At 56.7% G+C, this 16,834-nt stretch overlaps 1 protein-coding gene across 1 annotated transcript in view; it reads left to right on the plus strand.

Moving 5' to 3' along the window:
* Window positions 1-946: 946 nt before the first annotated feature.
* The window catches only part of osbpl6 (oxysterol binding protein-like 6), a gene marked incomplete at its 3' end in the record, with an annotated part of 253,483 nt that continues 237,595 nt past the window's right edge, over window positions 947-16,834 (plus strand). The window contains exon 1 of the mRNA XM_084314748.1: window positions 947-1,075. Coding sequence (XP_084170874.1) covers window positions 974-1,075 — 102 coding nt within the window. The 5' untranslated portion in view covers window positions 947-973. The remainder of the gene's footprint in view (window positions 1,076-16,834) is intronic.

The raw sequence follows: 16,834 nt of genomic DNA on the forward strand, positions 1-16,834 counted from the left end.
CAGCAGATTTAGATTCAGCACCCCTTAATACCCCTAGAAATGTTGTGTACCAAAAATAAACACGAAATGCCTTCAGCACTTTATACAAGCACATTTTCTGAAATTCTGCCTAGTCTAAGGTCTCCCAAGAAGCTATTTAAAGCTTTTGGAGGGAGCCTGAACACGGATATAAACAGAATATAAACAACAAAACAATAAACAAAAAACAAAACAAAACATACAACGTGGGTAGGTTTACACACCTACCTACTAACTGACATATAACATAGATAGATAATACAGACAATTTATATACCTAAGTTATCATTTTTATTAGAGATATGATTTAAGCAGTTTCTCTTTCAGTGATTTTTTTAAATGTTTTAAAGGATTTAGACATTTTCAGATTCTCGTCAAGCTTGTTAAGTTAATCATATTGTTTACACTGTTTATTTCCTCCTCATGTTTTTATATTTAGATCGAATTTGATCGCCTATATTTATGTCTTTCTACTATTACCCTGCCCATACCTGTACCCCCCCCCTCCTCCATGCTGCTATTGTAACGGAGGTACCACGAGTAATATCCACACTAGTCACGATGGACTTCAAGTGTTGTGAAGTGACTGGCACGTAGCGGTACTGCGAGTTAAACTCACTCCCCCTTAAAAGGCATCCAGACACGTTACCTAGAAGTGAATTCACCTCTTGGTATAGCGGTCTGTGATGTCGCCCGCGGCGCCAACGGCCCGGGTTCGAGACTCGCTCAGGGCAATCCAATTCGAACCGGCTACACTATGATATGACGCCCCGAATTCCCCCGATAGAGGTCTCTCTTCTAACCTCCCTGTACCCTCTGGTTCCAGACGTGCGGTGCTGCGTGAGGACCAGGGATCCCAACCAGAGGAGCCGCCATCATGTCCCACCACCAACACCACCACCAGCAGCAGCAGCAACTGCGCTACCAGCGGGGCGGCCTGCACCACGGCCGCTCCATGAGCTCCGGCGAGGAGAGGAGCACCACGCCCGGCACCAAGGGCTCCACGCCGACGCACAAGAGTGTCTCCTCCTCCTCCTCCCAGCGCGACAGCCGGCAGGTGGGTTGTACCGGCGACTAGGGGGGGGGGGGGGGTGCGGTGCCCCTGAACAGTGGTATAGGGGGGCAGCAGGGCTGGTGTTAGGCCAAGGCAGGGCTGTCGCTGAACAGTGGTATATAGTAGACCACTGCACTTCCGCTTACATTGAGCTCATGGGAGAGAGAGCAGGGGGGAGAAAATGAATGAATGTGGATGAGATCCTTGACATTAAGTGTACCTACCTACGGCTGTGGGGGTGCTGGAGACATGATCCAATATACTTTTTTATACACCTGAGTCTCCTGAACACGGAGAGACCAGTCCCAAGTCGATTGGCACTTTCTCGGCCAAGCTATAGTCACTTTCCCGCACCTACTTCCCGAACTCTGCATGCGCAGATCGCCCACGAAGTCTCTCTGGATTGTCCAGAGATCGAGGTTCATCAATCTGCGCATGCGGAGTTCGGGGAGTAGGTGCGGGAAAGTGACTATAGCTACAGTCTACACCCTCCCCCCGCTCTCCCAGTGACTCCCATGTGGTAGTCTACACCCTCCCCCCCGCTCTCCCAGTGACTCTCATGTGGTAGTCTACACCCTCCCCCCCGCTCTCCCAGTGACTCTCATGTGGTAGTCTACACCCTCCCCCTCCACTCTCCCAGTGACTCCCATGTGGTAGTCTACACCCTCCCCCCCACTCTCCCAGTGACTCCCATGTGGTAGTCTACACCCTCCCCCCCGCTCTCCCAGTGACTCCCATGTGGTAGTCTACACCCTCCCCCCCGCTCTCCCAGTGACTCTCATGTGGTAGTCTACACCCTCCCCCCCGCTCTCCCAGTGACTCCCATGTGGTAGTCTACACCCTCCCCCCCACTCTCCCAGTGACTCCCATGTGGTAGTCTACACCCTCCCCCCCACTCTCCCAGTGACTCCCATGTGGTAGTCTACACCCTCCCCCCGCGTTACACTCTCCCAGTGACTCCCATGTGATAGTCTACACCCTCCCCCCGCGTTACACTCTCCCAGTGACTCCCATGTGGTAGTCTACACCCTCCCCCCCACTCTCCCAGTGACTCCCATGTGGTAGTCTACACCCTCCCCCTCCACTCTCCCAGTGACTCCCATGTGGTAGTCTACACCCTCCCCCCGCGTTACACTCTCCCAGTGACTCCCATGTGGTAGTCTACACCCTCCCCCCGCGTTACACTCTCCCAGTGACTCCCATGTGGTAGTCTACACCCTCCCCCCCACTCTCCCAGTGACTCCCATGTGGTAGTCTACACCCTCCCCCTCCACTCTCCCAGTGACTCCCATGTGGTAGTCTACACCCTCCCCCCCACTCTCCCAGTGACTCCCATGTGGTAGTCTACACCCTCCCCCTCCACTCTCCCAGTGACTCCCATGTGGTAGTCTACACCCTCCCCCCCACTCTCCCAGTGACTCCCATGTGGTAGTCTACACCCTCCCCCCCACTCTCCCAGTGACTCCCATGTGGTAGTCTACACCCTCCCCCCGCGTTACACTCTCCCAGTGACTCCCATGTGGTAGTCTACACCCTCCCCCTCCACTCTCCCAGTGACTCCCATGTGGTAGTCTACACCCTCCCCCCCGCTCTCCCAGTGACTTCCATGTGGTAGTCTACACCCTCCCCCCCACTCTCCCAGTGACTCCCATGTGGTAGTCTACACCCTCCCCCCCGCTCTCCCAGTGACTCCCATGTGGTAGTCTACACCCTCCCCCCCCACTCTCCCAGTGACTCCCATGTGGTAGTCTACACCCTCCCCTCCCATGTGGTAGTCTACACACTCCCCCCCCCCCATGTGGTAGGCTACACCCTCTCCCCCACTCTCCCAGTGACTTCCATATGGTAGTCTACACCCTCCCCCCCACTCTCCCAGTGACTCCCATGTGGTAGTCTACACCCTCCCCTCCCATGTGGTAGTCTACACCCTCCCCCCCCATGTGGTAGTCTACACCCTCCCCTCCCATGTGGTAGTCTACACCCTCCCCCCCACTCTCCCAGTGACTCCCATGTGGTAGTCTACACCCTCCCCCCCCTTCTCCCAGTGACTCCCATGTGGTAGTCTACACCCTCCCCCCCGCTCTCCCAGTGACTTCCATGTGGTAGTCTACACCCTCCCCCCCCACTCTCCCAGTGACTCCCATGTGGTAGTCTACACCCTCCCCTCCCATGTGGTAGTCTACACCTTCCCCTCCCATGTGGTAGTCTACACCCTCCCCTCCCATGTGGTAGTCTACACCCTCCCCCCCCCCCCATGTGGTAGTCTACACCCTCCCCTCCCATGTGGTAGTCTACACCCTCCCCCCTCCCCTCCCATGTGGTAGTCTACACCCTCCCCTCCCATGTGGTAGTCTACACTCTCCCCTCACATGTGGTAGTCTACACCCTCCCCTCCCATGTGGTAGTCTACACCCTCCCCCCCCATGTGGTAGTCTACACCCTCCCCTCCCATGTGGTAGTCTACACCCTCCCCTCCCATGTGGTAGTCTACACCCCCCCCCCATGTGGTAGTCTACACCCTCCCCTCCCATGTGGTAGTCTACACCCTCCCCTCCCATGTGGTAGTCTACACCCTCCCCCCCCATGTGGTAGTCTACACCCTCCCCTCCCATGTGGTAGTCTACACCCTCCCCTCCCATGTGGTAGTCTACACCCTCCCCTCCCATGTGGTAGTCTACACCCTCCCCCCCCCATGTGGTAGTCTACACCCTCCCCTCCCATGTGGTAGTCTACACCCTCCCCTCCAATGTGGTAGTCTACACCCTCCCCTCCCATGTGGTAGTCAATAGACCACAATGAATGAATGTGGATGACTCGACATTATGTGGTTGTAGCTACGGCTGTGGGGGGGGGGGGGGGGTGAGTCGGGATTGGTCTCTCCGTATTCAGGAGACTCAGGCGTATAAGAGTATATTGGATCATGTCTCCCGCACCCCCACAGCCGTAGCTACAACCACCACTTAATGTCAAGGCTCTCATCCACATTCATTAATTCATTTTCACCCCACCGCTCTCTCTCCCATGATTTCAGAATACCGGAAGTGTTGCGGAGGTCTATATGGCTAACAGCGTCACTATGACAATGAGGAAAACTGTTTTTTGTTTGTTTTTGCAGTGAAAACTAGGGGCTTAGAAACAGACACATCATTGTCTAATACATGATGCTCGCTCCTCTGTTCCTTTGTTCCACTGTGCGCGTGCACGCGCATGTGTGTATGTGTGTGTGTGTGTGTGTGTGTGTGCGTTCTTGTGTTCAACGTCAAACTTTCACTACGACACTACAGAAGGTTAACCCTTTCACTGCCACACGACAAAGGGTTAACACTTTCGCAACTCCACACTACAGAAGGTTCGCAACACCACACTACAGAATGTTAACCCTTTCACTACCACACTACAGACAGTTAAGACAGTAATCCAGAACTATTTTATTGCACTGTAAAAATACAGATTTGATATGTCTGCACTTTATGTGCTCATTTTATGTCTATTCTATTCTACAATTTTATTGCACTGCACTATGTTACTCTGTCTATTTTATCGTACTCTTTTTATTATTGTCTATTTAAAAAATAACTGGAGGGGCTGAGCGCCCCGCTGTGAAGGAACACCAGACTAAACATGACAGCAACATGCGGCACAATAACCCTCTTATCTCCCTTATCTTGTTTTCATGATTTGGAGAATTGAAAGACTGGTTAATTGAAATTGTGAAACTCGATGAATTGCCCGGGCCCAAGGGCCGTCATTGACTAAAAGAAGTTTAGCTTAGTTGACAACAATCTGTCAAACCTTCCAACATACAGTAGTTGTCCGCGCCGGTTCTGAACGGGCCGAGCGCTTGGCCTCCGGTATCGCTGCTTGCATCAACTTCACACTCTACGCTGCACTTTCTTGGGTGTGAAGTCGATTGGATGAACGGCTCTGGAGGAAACCACAGTCAGAGGTGTTAGAGTAAGGTAATATAAGTGAACACCATAAATACCCACCGCTGTATCGTGATATGTGCCTGTACACAGCTCTATTGGCTCCGCACTCCTACATCTCATAGTGATTCTCATAGTGATTCCCGTTTAAATATTCATTCTCCAATGTGACTGGTGCACCTTTTTTAACCCTTTCACTACCACACTACAGAAGGTTAACCCCTTCACTACCACACTACAGCAGGTTACCCCCTTCACTACCACGCTACAGGTTAAACCAGGGGTGGGCAATTATTTTTCCCAGGGGGCCGAATGAGCAACTGAAAATATGTTGGGGGGCCGGGCCAAAATTCCAAACTCAATTATGCATAATATACATTTTATTTCTATATAAAAAGCAGTACATGGCATTGTTTTGACCCCTGGTAAGAGTGTATGTTATTATTTGGCAATTAAAAGGTGAGGTTAGCTTTCAAAAATAGACTTTATTTCCAAAATGATAAACAAAATGTGAAACATTAATAACAAAGGGCATTTTGAGTTTCATATACTATTGAAACAAGGATTTTCTTAGCTTTCTAAAGACATCACATCATCTTATAGCAAAATAAACAAGACATGTCACTGAACTGTGTAAAGAAAAGTGTCCCAGTTTTGTAGCCTTTTTACTTTACATGCCTATATTAAACATTTAATGTTTTCAGAACTGTGCAAAAAAAAGAAAAAAAAATATCAAGTGTCCCATTTCACTTGTTATATTTCCACATTTTAGTGTTCTTCAGTTCTTTTTTTTCATTCAGTGTGAGAAATCCAGTCTCTGTTGAGCTTTAACAAGTCCATCAAAGTCAGGTTGCATGTCTGAGGTGGAGATGCGAAGCACAGCTGACAGATGTTCATCAGTGAGAGAGGATCTGTACCTGGACTTGGTAAACGTCATGACTGAGAATGTCTGTTCACATATGTAGGTGGATTCAAAGAGAACCAACATCTTCTGAGCATGTCTCCTAAGCGTATATTGTGCGTGTGAACGTTGACATGAAAAGAAAAAAGTAATTTTTTTTTTTTTTTTTTTTTTGTATTATCATGTAATCTTTCGCGGGGCCGGTCAGAATCATCCCGCAGGCCGGATATGCCCAGGTCTGGGTTAAACGGACGCCACAGAATGCCTGATGATGTTAACGTCGTAGAAGTCGATGTTGGTTTGGCGCATAAACACCCAGAACGCTGGTGCGGTTCCATAGCAGCGGCATCATTCGGACCGGACGATCGTCGCATTACGATGATAATGATTTTTTTATAATTTTTTTTTTTTAAACCTCAACATATACTGCAAACCGACTTGGAATATTCCTGCGAATAAACCCTGGTCTCAGCGTCGAAATGATCATCTCGTCCAGCCACCTGCTACCAACACGTCTAGATACTGTTTTATCCGCTCCAGATCAAGACGCCTGGGAGCACTGGGGGCGAGGTGTTCACATCATTTTATTTCCCAGATGCTTTCTAATCTTTAAATCCGGGGTGATCTGAAAGTGTCATCCTATCCAGGGTGTAATTTGCCGGGGGAGGGGGGGGAGGTTGGGGGGGTGTAGAGGGGATTTTCCCTAGCTCTGCTTTTCACGTCTCAACCTCCGGTCGTTCGTTTTTTTTTCATCACCGGCGGGAATCCAATTTCTCCCACCTTCCTGTAGTTTATAACGGACTATCTTTCACTCTATAGCGTTGCATTAAATACACGCATCGCTCCACCTCGCCAGCGGCGCGGCCTACACACGCCAGCGCCTCCTCTCTCCCAGGAAGCCACACTGCGAGCTGTGTTGTCGCGAGCGCAGTCTGAGTAACTACACTGCCTCTCATTGGCCTCTCGGTGTCTGGAGACGGGCTCTGTGGTGTGAGAGGGAGGAGAGGAGGTGGAGAGAGAGAGGAGGGACTGTGGTGTGAGAGGGAGGAGGAGGTGGAGAGAGAGGAGCGACCGTGGTGTGAGAGGGAGGAGGAGGTGGAGAGAGAGAGGAGGGACTGTGGTGTGAGAGGGAGGAGGAGGTGGAGAGAGAGAGGAGGGACTGTGGTGTGAGAGGGAGGAGGAGGTGGAGAGAGAGGAGCGACCGTGGTGTGAGAGGGAGGAGGAGGTGGAGAGAGAGAGGAGGGACTGTGGTGTGAGAGGGAGGAGGAGGTGGAGAGAGAGAGGAGGGACTGTGGTGTGAGAGGGAGGAGGAGGTGGAGAGAGAGAGGAGGGACTGTGGTGTGAGAGGGAGGAGGAGGTGGAGAGAGAGGAGCGAACGTGGTGTGAGAGGGAGGAGGAGGTGGAGAGAGAGAGGAGGGACTGTGGTGTGAGAGGGAGGAGGAGGTGGAGAGAGAGGAGCGACCGTGGTGTGAGAGGGAGGAGGAGGTGGAGAGAGGAGGGACTGTGGTGTGAGAGGGAGGAGGAGGTGGAGAGAGGAGGGACTGTGGTGTGAGAGGGAGGAGGAGGTGGTGGAGAGAGATGAGGGACTGTGGTGTGAGAGGGAGGAGGAGGTGGAGAGAGAGGAGGGACTGTGGTGTGAGAGGGAGGAGGAGGAGGTGGAGAGAGGAGGGACTGTGGTGTGAGAGGGAGGAGGAGGTGGAGAGAGAGGAGGGACTGTGGTGTGAGAGGGAGGAGGTGGTGGAGAGAGAGGAGCGACCGTAGTGTGAGAAGGAGGAGGAGGAGGTGGAGAGAGAGGAGGGACTGTGGTGTGAGAGGGAGGAGGAGGTGGAGAGAGAGGAGGGACTGTGGTGTGAGAGGGGAGGAGGAGGTGGTGGAGAGAGAGGAGGGACCGTGGTGTGAGAAGGAGGAGGAGGTGAGAGAGAGAGGAGGGACTGTGGTGTGAGAGGGAGGAGGAGGTGGAGAGAGAGAGGAGAGACTGTGGTGTGAGAGGGAGGAGGAGGTGGAGAGAGAGAGAGGGACTGTGGTGTGAGAGGGAGGAGGAGGTGGAGAGAGAGGAGAGGAGGGACTGTGGTGTGAGGGGAGGAGGAGGTGGAGAGAGAGAGGAGGGACTGTGGTGTGAGAGGGAGGAGGAGGTGGAGAGAGAAGAGAGAGAGAGGAGGGACTGTGGTGTGAGAGGGAGGAGGAGGTGGAGAGAGAGGAGCGACCGTGGTGTGAGAGGGAGGAGGAGGTGGAGAGAGAGGAGCGACCGTGATGTGAGAGGGAGGAGGAGGTGGAGAGAGAGGAGGGACTGTGGTGTGAGAGGGAGGAGGAGGTGGAGAGAGGAGGGACTGTGGTGTGAGAGGGAGGAGGAGGTGGAGAGAGAGGAGGGACTGTGGTGTGAGAGGGAGGAGGAGGTGGAGAGAGAGGAGCGACCGTGGTGTGAGAGGAGGAGGAGGAGGTGGAGAGAGAGGAGGGACTGTGGTGTGAGAGGGAGGAGGAGGTGGAGAGAGAGAGGAGGGACTGTGGTGTGAGAGGGAGGAGGAGGTGGAGAGAGAGGAGGGACTGTGGTGTGAGAGGGAGGAGGAGGTGGAGAGAGAGGAGGGACTGTGGTGTGAGAGGGAGGAGGAGGTGGAGAGAGGAGGGACTGTGGTGTGAGAGGGAGGAGGAGGTGGAGAGAGAGGAGGGACTGTGGTGTGAGAGGGAGGAGGAGGTGGAGAGAGAGGAGGGACTGTGGTGTGAGAGGGAGGAGGAGGTGGAGAGAGAGGAGGGACTGTGGTGTGAGAGGGAGGAGGAGGTGGAGAGAGAGGAGGGACTGTGGTGTGAGAGGGAGGAGGAGGTGGAGAGAGGAGGGACTGTGGTGTGAGAGGGAGGAGGAGGTGGAGAGAGAGGAGCGACTGGGGTGTGAGAGGGAGGAGGAGGTGGAGAGAGAGGAGGGACTGTGGTGTGAGAGGGAGGAGGAGGTGGAGAGAGAGGAGAGACTGTGGTGTGAGAGGGAGGAGGTGGTGGAGAGAGAGGAGGGACTGTGGTGTGAGAGGGAGGAGGTGGTGGAGAGAGAGGAGTGACTGTGGTGTGAGAGGGAGGAGGAGGTGGAGAGAGGAGGGACTGTGGTGTGAGAGGGAGGAGGTGGTGGAGAGAGAGGAGGGACCGTGGTGTGAGAAGGAGGAGGAGGTGGAGAGAGAGGAGGGACTGTGGTGTGAGAGGGAGGAGGAGGTGGAGAGAGAGGAGGGACTGTGTTGTGAGAGGGAGGAGGAGGAGGTGGAGAGAGGAGGGACTGGGGTGTGAGAGGGAGGAGGAGGTGGAGAGAGAGAGGAGAGACTGTGGTGTGAGAGGGAGGAGGAGGTGGAGAGAGAGGAGGGACTGTGGTGTGAGAGGGAGGAGGAGGTGGAGAGAGAGGAGGGACTGGGGTGTGAGAGGGAGGAGGAGGAGGTGGAGAGAGGAGGGACTGGGGTGTGAGAGGGAGGAGGAGGTGGAGAGAGAGAGGAGAGACTGTGGTGTGAGAGGGAGGAGGAGGTGGAGAGAGAGGAGGGACTGTGGTGTGAGAGGGAGGAGGAGGTGGAGAGAGAGGAGAGACTGTGGTGTGAGAGGGAGGAGGAGGTGGAGAGAGAGAGGAGAGACTGTGGTGTGAGAGGGAGGAGGAGGTGGAGAGAGGAGGGACTGTGGTGTGAGAGGGAGGAGGTGGTGGAGAGAGAGGAGGGACTGTGGTGTGAGAGGGAGGAGGAGGTGGAGAGAGAGAGGAGAGACTGTGGTGTGAGAGGGAGGAGGAGGTGGAGAGAGAGAGGAGGGACTGTGGTGTGAGAGGGAGGAGGAGGTGGAGAGAGAGGAGCGACCGTGGTGTGAGAGGGAGGAGGAGGTGGAGAGAGGAGGGACTGTGGTGTGAGAGGGAGGAGGAGGTGGTGGAGAGAGATGAGGGACTGTGGTGTGAGAGGGAGGAGGAGGTGGAGAGAGAGAGGAGGGACTGTGGTGTGAGAGGGAGGAGGAGGTGGAGAGAGAGGAGCGACCGTGATGTGAGAGGGAGGAGGAGGTGGAGAGAGGAGGGACTGTGGTGTGAGAGGGAGGAGGAGGTGGAGAGAGGAGGGACTGTGGTGTGAGAGGGAGGAGGAGGTGGTGGAGAGAGATGAGGGACTGTGGTGTGAGAGGGAGGAGGAGGTGGAGAGAGAGGAGGGACTGTGGTGTGAGAGGGAGGAGGAGGTGGAGAGAGAGGAGGGACTGTGGTGTGAGAGGGAGGAGGAGGAGGTGGAGAGAGAGGAGGGACTGTGGTGTGAGAGGGAGGAGGAGGTGGAGAGAGAGGAGAATCATCCCGCAGGCCGGATATGCCCAGGTCTGGGTTAAACGGACGCCACAGAATGCCTGATGATGTTAACGTCGTAGAAGTCGATGTTGGTTTGGCGCATAACACCCAGAACGCTGGTGCGGTTCCATAGCAGCGGCATCATTCGGACGATCGTCGCATTACGATGATAATGATTTTTTTATAATTTTTTTTTTAAACCTCAACATATACTGCAAACCGACTTGGAATATTCCTGCGAATAAACCCTGGTCTCAGCGTCGAAATGATCATCTCGTCCAGCCACCTGCTACCAACACGTCTAGATACTGTTTTATCCGCTCCAGATCAAGACGCCTGGGAGCACTGGGGCGAGGTGTTCACATCATTTTATTTCCCAGATGCTTTCTAATCTTTAAATCCGGGGTGATCTGAAAGTGTCATCCTATCCAGGGTGTAATTTGCCGGGGGAGGGGGGGGAGGTTGGGGGGGTGTAGAGGGGATTTTCCCTAGCTCTGCTTTTCACGTCTCAACCTCCGGTCGTTCGTTTTTTTTTCATCACCGGCGGGAATCCAATTTCTCCCGCCTTCCTGTAGTTTATAACGGACTATCTTTCACTCTATAGCGTTGCATTAAATACACGCATCGCTCCACCTCGCCAGCGGCGCGGCCTACACACGCCAGCGCCTCCTCTCTCCCAGGAAGCCACACTGCGAGCTGTGTTGTCGCGAGCGCAGTCTGAGTAACTACACTGCCTCTCATTGGCCTCTCGGTGTCTGGAGACGGGCTCTGTGGTGTGAGAGGGAGGAGGAGGTGGAGAGAGAGAGGAGGGACTGTGGTGTGAGAGGGAGGAGGAGGTGGAGAGAGAGGAGCGACCGTGGTGTGAGAGGGAGGAGGAGGTGGAGAGAGAGAGGAGGGACTGTGGTGTGAGAGGGAGGAGGAGGTGGAGAGAGAGAGGAGGGACTGTGGTGTGAGAGGGAGGAGGAGGTGGAGAGAGAGGAGCGACCGTGGTGTGAGAGGGAGGAGGAGGTGGAGAGAGAGAGGAGGGACTGTGGTGTGAGAGGGAGGAGGAGGTGGAGAGAGAGAGGAGGGACTGTGGTGTGAGAGGGAGGAGGAGGTGGAGAGAGAGAGGAGGGACTGTGGTGTGAGAGGGAGGAGGAGGTGGAGAGAGAGGAGCGAACGTGGTGTGAGAGGGAGGAGGAGGTGGAGAGAGAGAGGAGGGACTGTGGTGTGAGAGGGAGGAGGAGGTGGAGAGAGAGGAGCGACCGTGGTGTGAGAGGGAGGAGGAGGTGGAGAGAGGAGGGACTGTGGTGTGAGAGGGAGGAGGAGGTGGAGAGAGGAGGGACTGTGGTGTGAGAGGGAGGAGGAGGTGGTGGAGAGAGATGAGGGACTGTGGTGTGAGAGGGAGGAGGAGGTGGAGAGAGAGGAGGGACTGTGGTGTGAGAGGGAGGAGGAGGAGGTGGAGAGAGGAGGGACTGTGGTGTGAGAGGGAGGAGGAGGTGGAGAGAGAGGAGGGACTGTGGTGTGAGAGGGAGGAGGTGGTGGAGAGAGAGGAGCGACCGTAGTGTGAGAAGGAGGAGGAGGAGGTGGAGAGAGAGGAGGGACTGTGGTGTGAGAGGGAGGAGGAGGTGGAGAGAGAGGAGGGACTGTGGTGTGAGAGGGAGGAGGAGGTGGTGGAGAGAGAGGAGGGACCGTGGTGTGAGAAGGAGGAGGAGGTGGAGAGAGAGAGGAGGGACTGTGGTGTGAGAGGGAGGAGGAGGTGGAGAGAGAGAGGAGAGACTGTGGTGTGAGAGGGAGGAGGAGGTGGAGAGAGAGAGGAGGGACTGTGGTGTGAGAGGGAGGAGGAGGTGGAGAGAGAGGAGGGACTGTGGTGTGAGAGGGAGGAGGAGGTGGAGAGAGAGAGGAGGGACTGTGGTGTGAGAGGGAGGAGGAGGTGGAGAGAGAGAGAGAGGAGGGACTGTGGTGTGAGAGGGAGGAGGAGGTGGAGAGAGAGGAGCGACCGTGGTGTGAGAGGGAGGAGGAGGTGGAGAGAGAGGAGCGACCGTGATGTGAGAGGGAGGAGGAGGTGGAGAGAGGAGGGACTGTGGTGTGAGAGGGAGGAGGAGGTGGAGAGAGGAGGGACTGTGGTGTGAGAGGGAGGAGGAGGAGGTGGAGAGAGAGGAGGGACTGTGGTGTGAGAGGGAGGAGGAGGTGGAGAGAGAGGAGCGACCGTGGTGTGAGAAGGAGGAGGAGGAGGTGGAGAGAGAGGAGGGACTGTGGTGTGAGAGGGAGGAGGAGGTGGAGAGAGAGAGGAGGGACTGTGGTGTGAGAGGGAGGAGGAGGTGGAGAGAGAGGAGGGACTGTGGTGTGAGAGGGAGGAGGAGGTGGAGAGAGTGGAGGGACTGTGGTGTGAGAGGGAGGAGGAGGTGGAGAGAGGAGGGACTGTGGTGTGAGAGGGAGGAGGAGGTGGAGAGAGAGGAGCGACTGGGGTGTGAGAGGGAGGAGGAGGTGGAGAGAGAGGAGGGACTGGGGTGTGAGAGGGAGGAGGAGGTGGAGAGAGAGGAGCGACTGGGGTGTGAGAGGGAGGAGGAGGTGGAGAGAGAGGAGGGACTGTGGTGTGAGAGGGAGGAGGAGGTGGAGAGAGTGGAGGGACTGTGGTGTGAGAGGGAGGAGGAGGTGGAGAGAGGAGGGACTGTGGTGTGAGAGGGAGGAGGAGGTGGAGAGAGAGGAGCGACTGGGGTGTGAGAGGGAGGAGGAGGAGGTGGAGAGAGAGGAGGGACTGTGGTGTGAGAGGGAGGAGGAGGTGGAGAGAGAGAGGAGAGACTGTGGTGTGAGAGGGAGGAGGTGGTGGAGAGAGAGGAGGGACTGTGGTGTGAGAGGGAGGAGGTGGTGGAGAGAGAGGAGTGACTGTGGTGTGAGAGGGAGGAGGAGGTGGAGAGAGGAGGGACTGTGGTGTGAGAGGGAGGAGGTGGTGGAGAGAGAGGAGGGACCGTGGTGTGAGAAGGAGGAGGAGGTGGAGAGAGAGGAGGGACTGTGGTGTGAGAGGGAGGAGGAGGTGGAGAGAGAGGAGGGACTGTGGTGTGAGAGGGAGGAGGAGGAGGTGGAGAGAGGAGGGACTGGGGTGTGAGAGGGAGGAGGAGGTGGAGAGAGAGAGGAGAGACTGTGGTGTGAGAGGGAGGAGGAGGTGGAGAGAGAGGAGGGACTGTGGTGTGAGAGGGAGGAGGAGGTGGAGAGAGAGGAGGGACTGGGGTGTGAGAGGGAGGAGGAGGAGGTGGAGAGAGGAGGGACTGGGGTGTGAGAGGGAGGAGGAGGTGGAGAGAGAGAGGAGAGACTGTGGTGTGAGAGGGAGGAGGAGGTGGAGAGAGAGGAGGGACTGTGGTGTGAGAGGGAGGAGGAGGTGGAGAGAGAGGAGAGACTGTGGTGTGAGAGGGAGGAGGAGGTGGAGAGAGAGAGGAGAGACTGTGGTGTGAGAGGGAGGAGGAGGTGGAGAGAGGAGGGACTGTGGTGTGAGAGGGAGGAGGTGGTGGAGAGAGAGGAGGGACCGTGGTGTGAGAAGGAGGAGGAGGTGGAGAGAGAGAGGAGGGACTGTGGTGTGAGAGGGAGGAGGAGGTGGAGAGAGAGAGGAGGGACTGTGGTGTGAGAGGGAGGAGGAGGTGGAGAGAGAGGAGGGACTGTGGTGTGAGAGGGAGGAGGAGGTGGAGAGAGAGAGGAGAGACCGTGGTGTGAGAAGGAGGAGGAGGTGGAGAGAGAGAGGAGGGACTGTGGTGTGAGAGGGAGGAGGAGGTGGAGAGAGAGGAGGGACTGTGGTGTGAGAGGGAGGAGGAGGTGGAGAGAGAGGAGGGACTGTGGTGTGAGAGGGAGGAGGAGGTGGAGAGAGAGAGGAGAGACTGTGGTGTGAGAGGGAGGAGGAGGTGGAGAGAGAGAGGAGGGACTGTGGTGTGAGAGGGAGGAGGAGGTGGAGAGAGAGGAGCGACCGTGGTGTGAGAGGGAGGAGGAGGTGGAGAGAGGAGGGACTGTGGTGTGAGAGGGAGGAGGAGGTGGAGAGAGGAGGGACTGTGGTGTGAGAGGGAGGAGGAGGTGGTGGAGAGAGATGAGGGACTGTGGTGTGAGAGGGAGGAGGAGGTGGAGAGAGAGAGGAGGGACTGTGGTGTGAGAGGGAGGAGGAGGTGGAGAGAGAGGAGCGACCGTGATGTGAGAGGGAGGAGGAGGTGGAGAGAGGAGGGACTGTGGTGTGAGAGGGAGGAGGAGGTGGAGAGAGGAGGGACTGTGGTGTGAGAGGGAGGAGGAGGTGGTGGAGAGAGATGAGGGACTGTGGTGTGAGAGGGAGGAGGAGGTGGAGAGAGAGGAGGGACTGTGGTGTGAGAGGGAGGAGGAGGTGGAGAGAGAGGAGGGACTGTGGTGTGAGAGGGAGGAGGAGGAGGTGGAGAGAGAGGAGGGACTGTGGTGTGAGAGGGAGGAGGAGGTGGAGAGAGAGGAGGGACTGTGGTGTGAGAGGGAGGAGGAGGTGGAGAGAGAGGAGGGACTGTGGTGTGAGAGGGAGGAGGTGGTGGAGAGAGAGGAGGGACTGTGGTGTGAGAGGGAGGAGGTGGTGGAGAGAGAGGAGCGACCGTGGTGTGAGAAGGAGGAGGAGGAGGTGGAGAGAGAGGAGGGACTGTGGTGTGAGAGGGAGGAGGTGGAGAGAGAGGAGCGACCGTGATGTGAGAGGGAGGAGGAGGTGGAGAGAGGAGGGACTGTGGTGTGAGAGGGAGGAGGAGGTGGTGGAGAGAGAGGAGGGACCGTGGTGTGAGAGGGAGGAGGAGGTGGAGAGAGAGGAGGGACTGTGGTGTGAGAGGGAGGAGGAGGTGGAGAGAGAGGAGGGACTGTGGTGTGAGAGGGAGGAGGAGGTGGAGAGAGAGAGGAGGGACTGTGGTGTGAGAGGGAGGAGGAGGTGGAGAGAGAGGAGGGACTGTGGTGTGAGAGGGAGGAGGAGGTGGAGAGAGAGGAGGGACTGTGGTGTGAGAGGGAGGAGGAGGTGGAGAGAGGAGAGACTGGGGTGTGAGAGGGAGGAGGAGGAGGTGGAGAGAGAGGAGGGACTGTGGTGTGAGAGGGAGGAGGAGGTGGAGAGAGAGGAGGGACTGTGGTGTGAGAGGGAGGAGGAGGTGGAGAGAGAGGAGGGACTGTGGTGTGAGAGGGAGGAGGAGGTGGAGAGAGAGGAGCGACTGGGGTGTGAGAGGGAGGAGGAGGTGGAGAGAGAGGAGCGACTGGGGTGTGAGAGGGAGGAGGAGGTGGAGAGAGAGAGGAGGGACTGTGGTGTGAGAGGGAGGAGGAGGTGGAGAGAGGGGAGGGACTGTGGTGTGAGAGGGAGGAGGAGGTGGAGAGAGAGGAGGGACTGTGGTGTGAGAGGGAGGAGGAGGTGGAGAGAGAGGAGCGACTGGGGTGTGAGAGGGAGGAGGAGGAGGTGGAGAGAGAGGAGGGACTGTGGTGTGAGAGGGAGGAGGAGGTGGAGAGAGAGAGGAGAGACTGTGGTGTGAGAGGGAGGAGGTGGTGGAGAGAGAGGAGGGACTGTGGTGTGAGAGGGAGGAGGTGGTGGAGAGAGAGGAGTGACTGTGGTGTGAGAGGGAGGAGGAGGTGGAGAGAGAGGAGGGACTGTGGTGTGAGAGGGAGGAGGAGGAGGTGGAGAGAGAGGAGGGACTGTGGTGTGAGAGGGAGGAGGAGGTGGAGAGAGAGAGGAGAGACTGTGGTGTGAGAGGGAGGAGGTGGTGGAGAGAGAGGAGGGACTGTGGTGTGAGAGGGAGGAGGTGGTGGAGAGAGAGGAGTGACTGTGGTGTGAGAGGGAGGAGGAGGTGGAGAGAGAGGAGGGACTGTGGTGTGAGAGGGAGGAGGAGGAGGTGGAGAGAGGAGGGACTGGGGTGTGAGAGGGAGCAGGAGGTGGAGAGAGAGAGGAGAGACTGTGGTGTGAGAGGGAGGAGGAGGTGGAGAGAGAGGAGGGACTGTGGTGTGAGAGGGAGGAGGAGGTGGAGAGAGAGGAGGGACTGGGGTATGAGAGGGAGGATGAGGAGGTGGAGAGAGGAGGGACTGGGGTGTGAGAGGGAGGAGGAGGTGGAGAGAGAGAGGAGAGACTGTGGTGTGAGAGGGAGGAGGAGGTGGAGAGAGAGGAGGGACTGTGGTGTGAGAGGGAGGAGGAGGTGGAGAGAGAGGAGAGACTGTGGTGTGAGAGGGAGGAGGAGGTGGAGAGAGAGAGGAGAGACTGTGGTGTGAGAGGGAGGAGGAGGTGGAGAGAGAGGAGGGACTGTGGTGTGAGAGGGAGGAGGAGGTGGAGAGAGAGAGGAGGGACTGTGGTGTGAGAGGGAGGAGGAGGTGGAGAGAGAGGAGCGACCGTGGTGTGAGAGGGAGGAGGAGGTGGAGAGAGAGAGGAGGGACTGTGGTGTGAGAGGGAGGAGGAGGTGGAGAGAGAGAGGAGGGACTGTGGTGTGAGAGGGAGGAGGAGGTGGAGAGAGAGGAGCGACCGTGGTGTGAGAGGGAGGAGGAGGTGGAGAGAGAGAGGAGGGACTGTGGTGTGAGAGGGAGGAGGAGGTGGAGAGAGAAAGGAGGGACTGTGGTGTGAGAGGGAGGAGGAGGTGGAGAGAGAGAGGAGGGACTGTGGTGTGAGAGGGAGGAGGAGGTGGAGAGAGAGGAGCGAACGTGGTGTGAGAGGGAGGAGGAGGTGGAGAGAGAGAGGAGGGACTGTGGTG

Source organism: Notolepis coatsorum, assembly GCF_963971535.1.
Source record: "Notolepis coatsorum genome assembly, chromosome: 5".
Lineage (NCBI taxonomy): Eukaryota > Metazoa > Chordata > Actinopteri > Aulopiformes > Paralepididae > Notolepis > Notolepis coatsorum.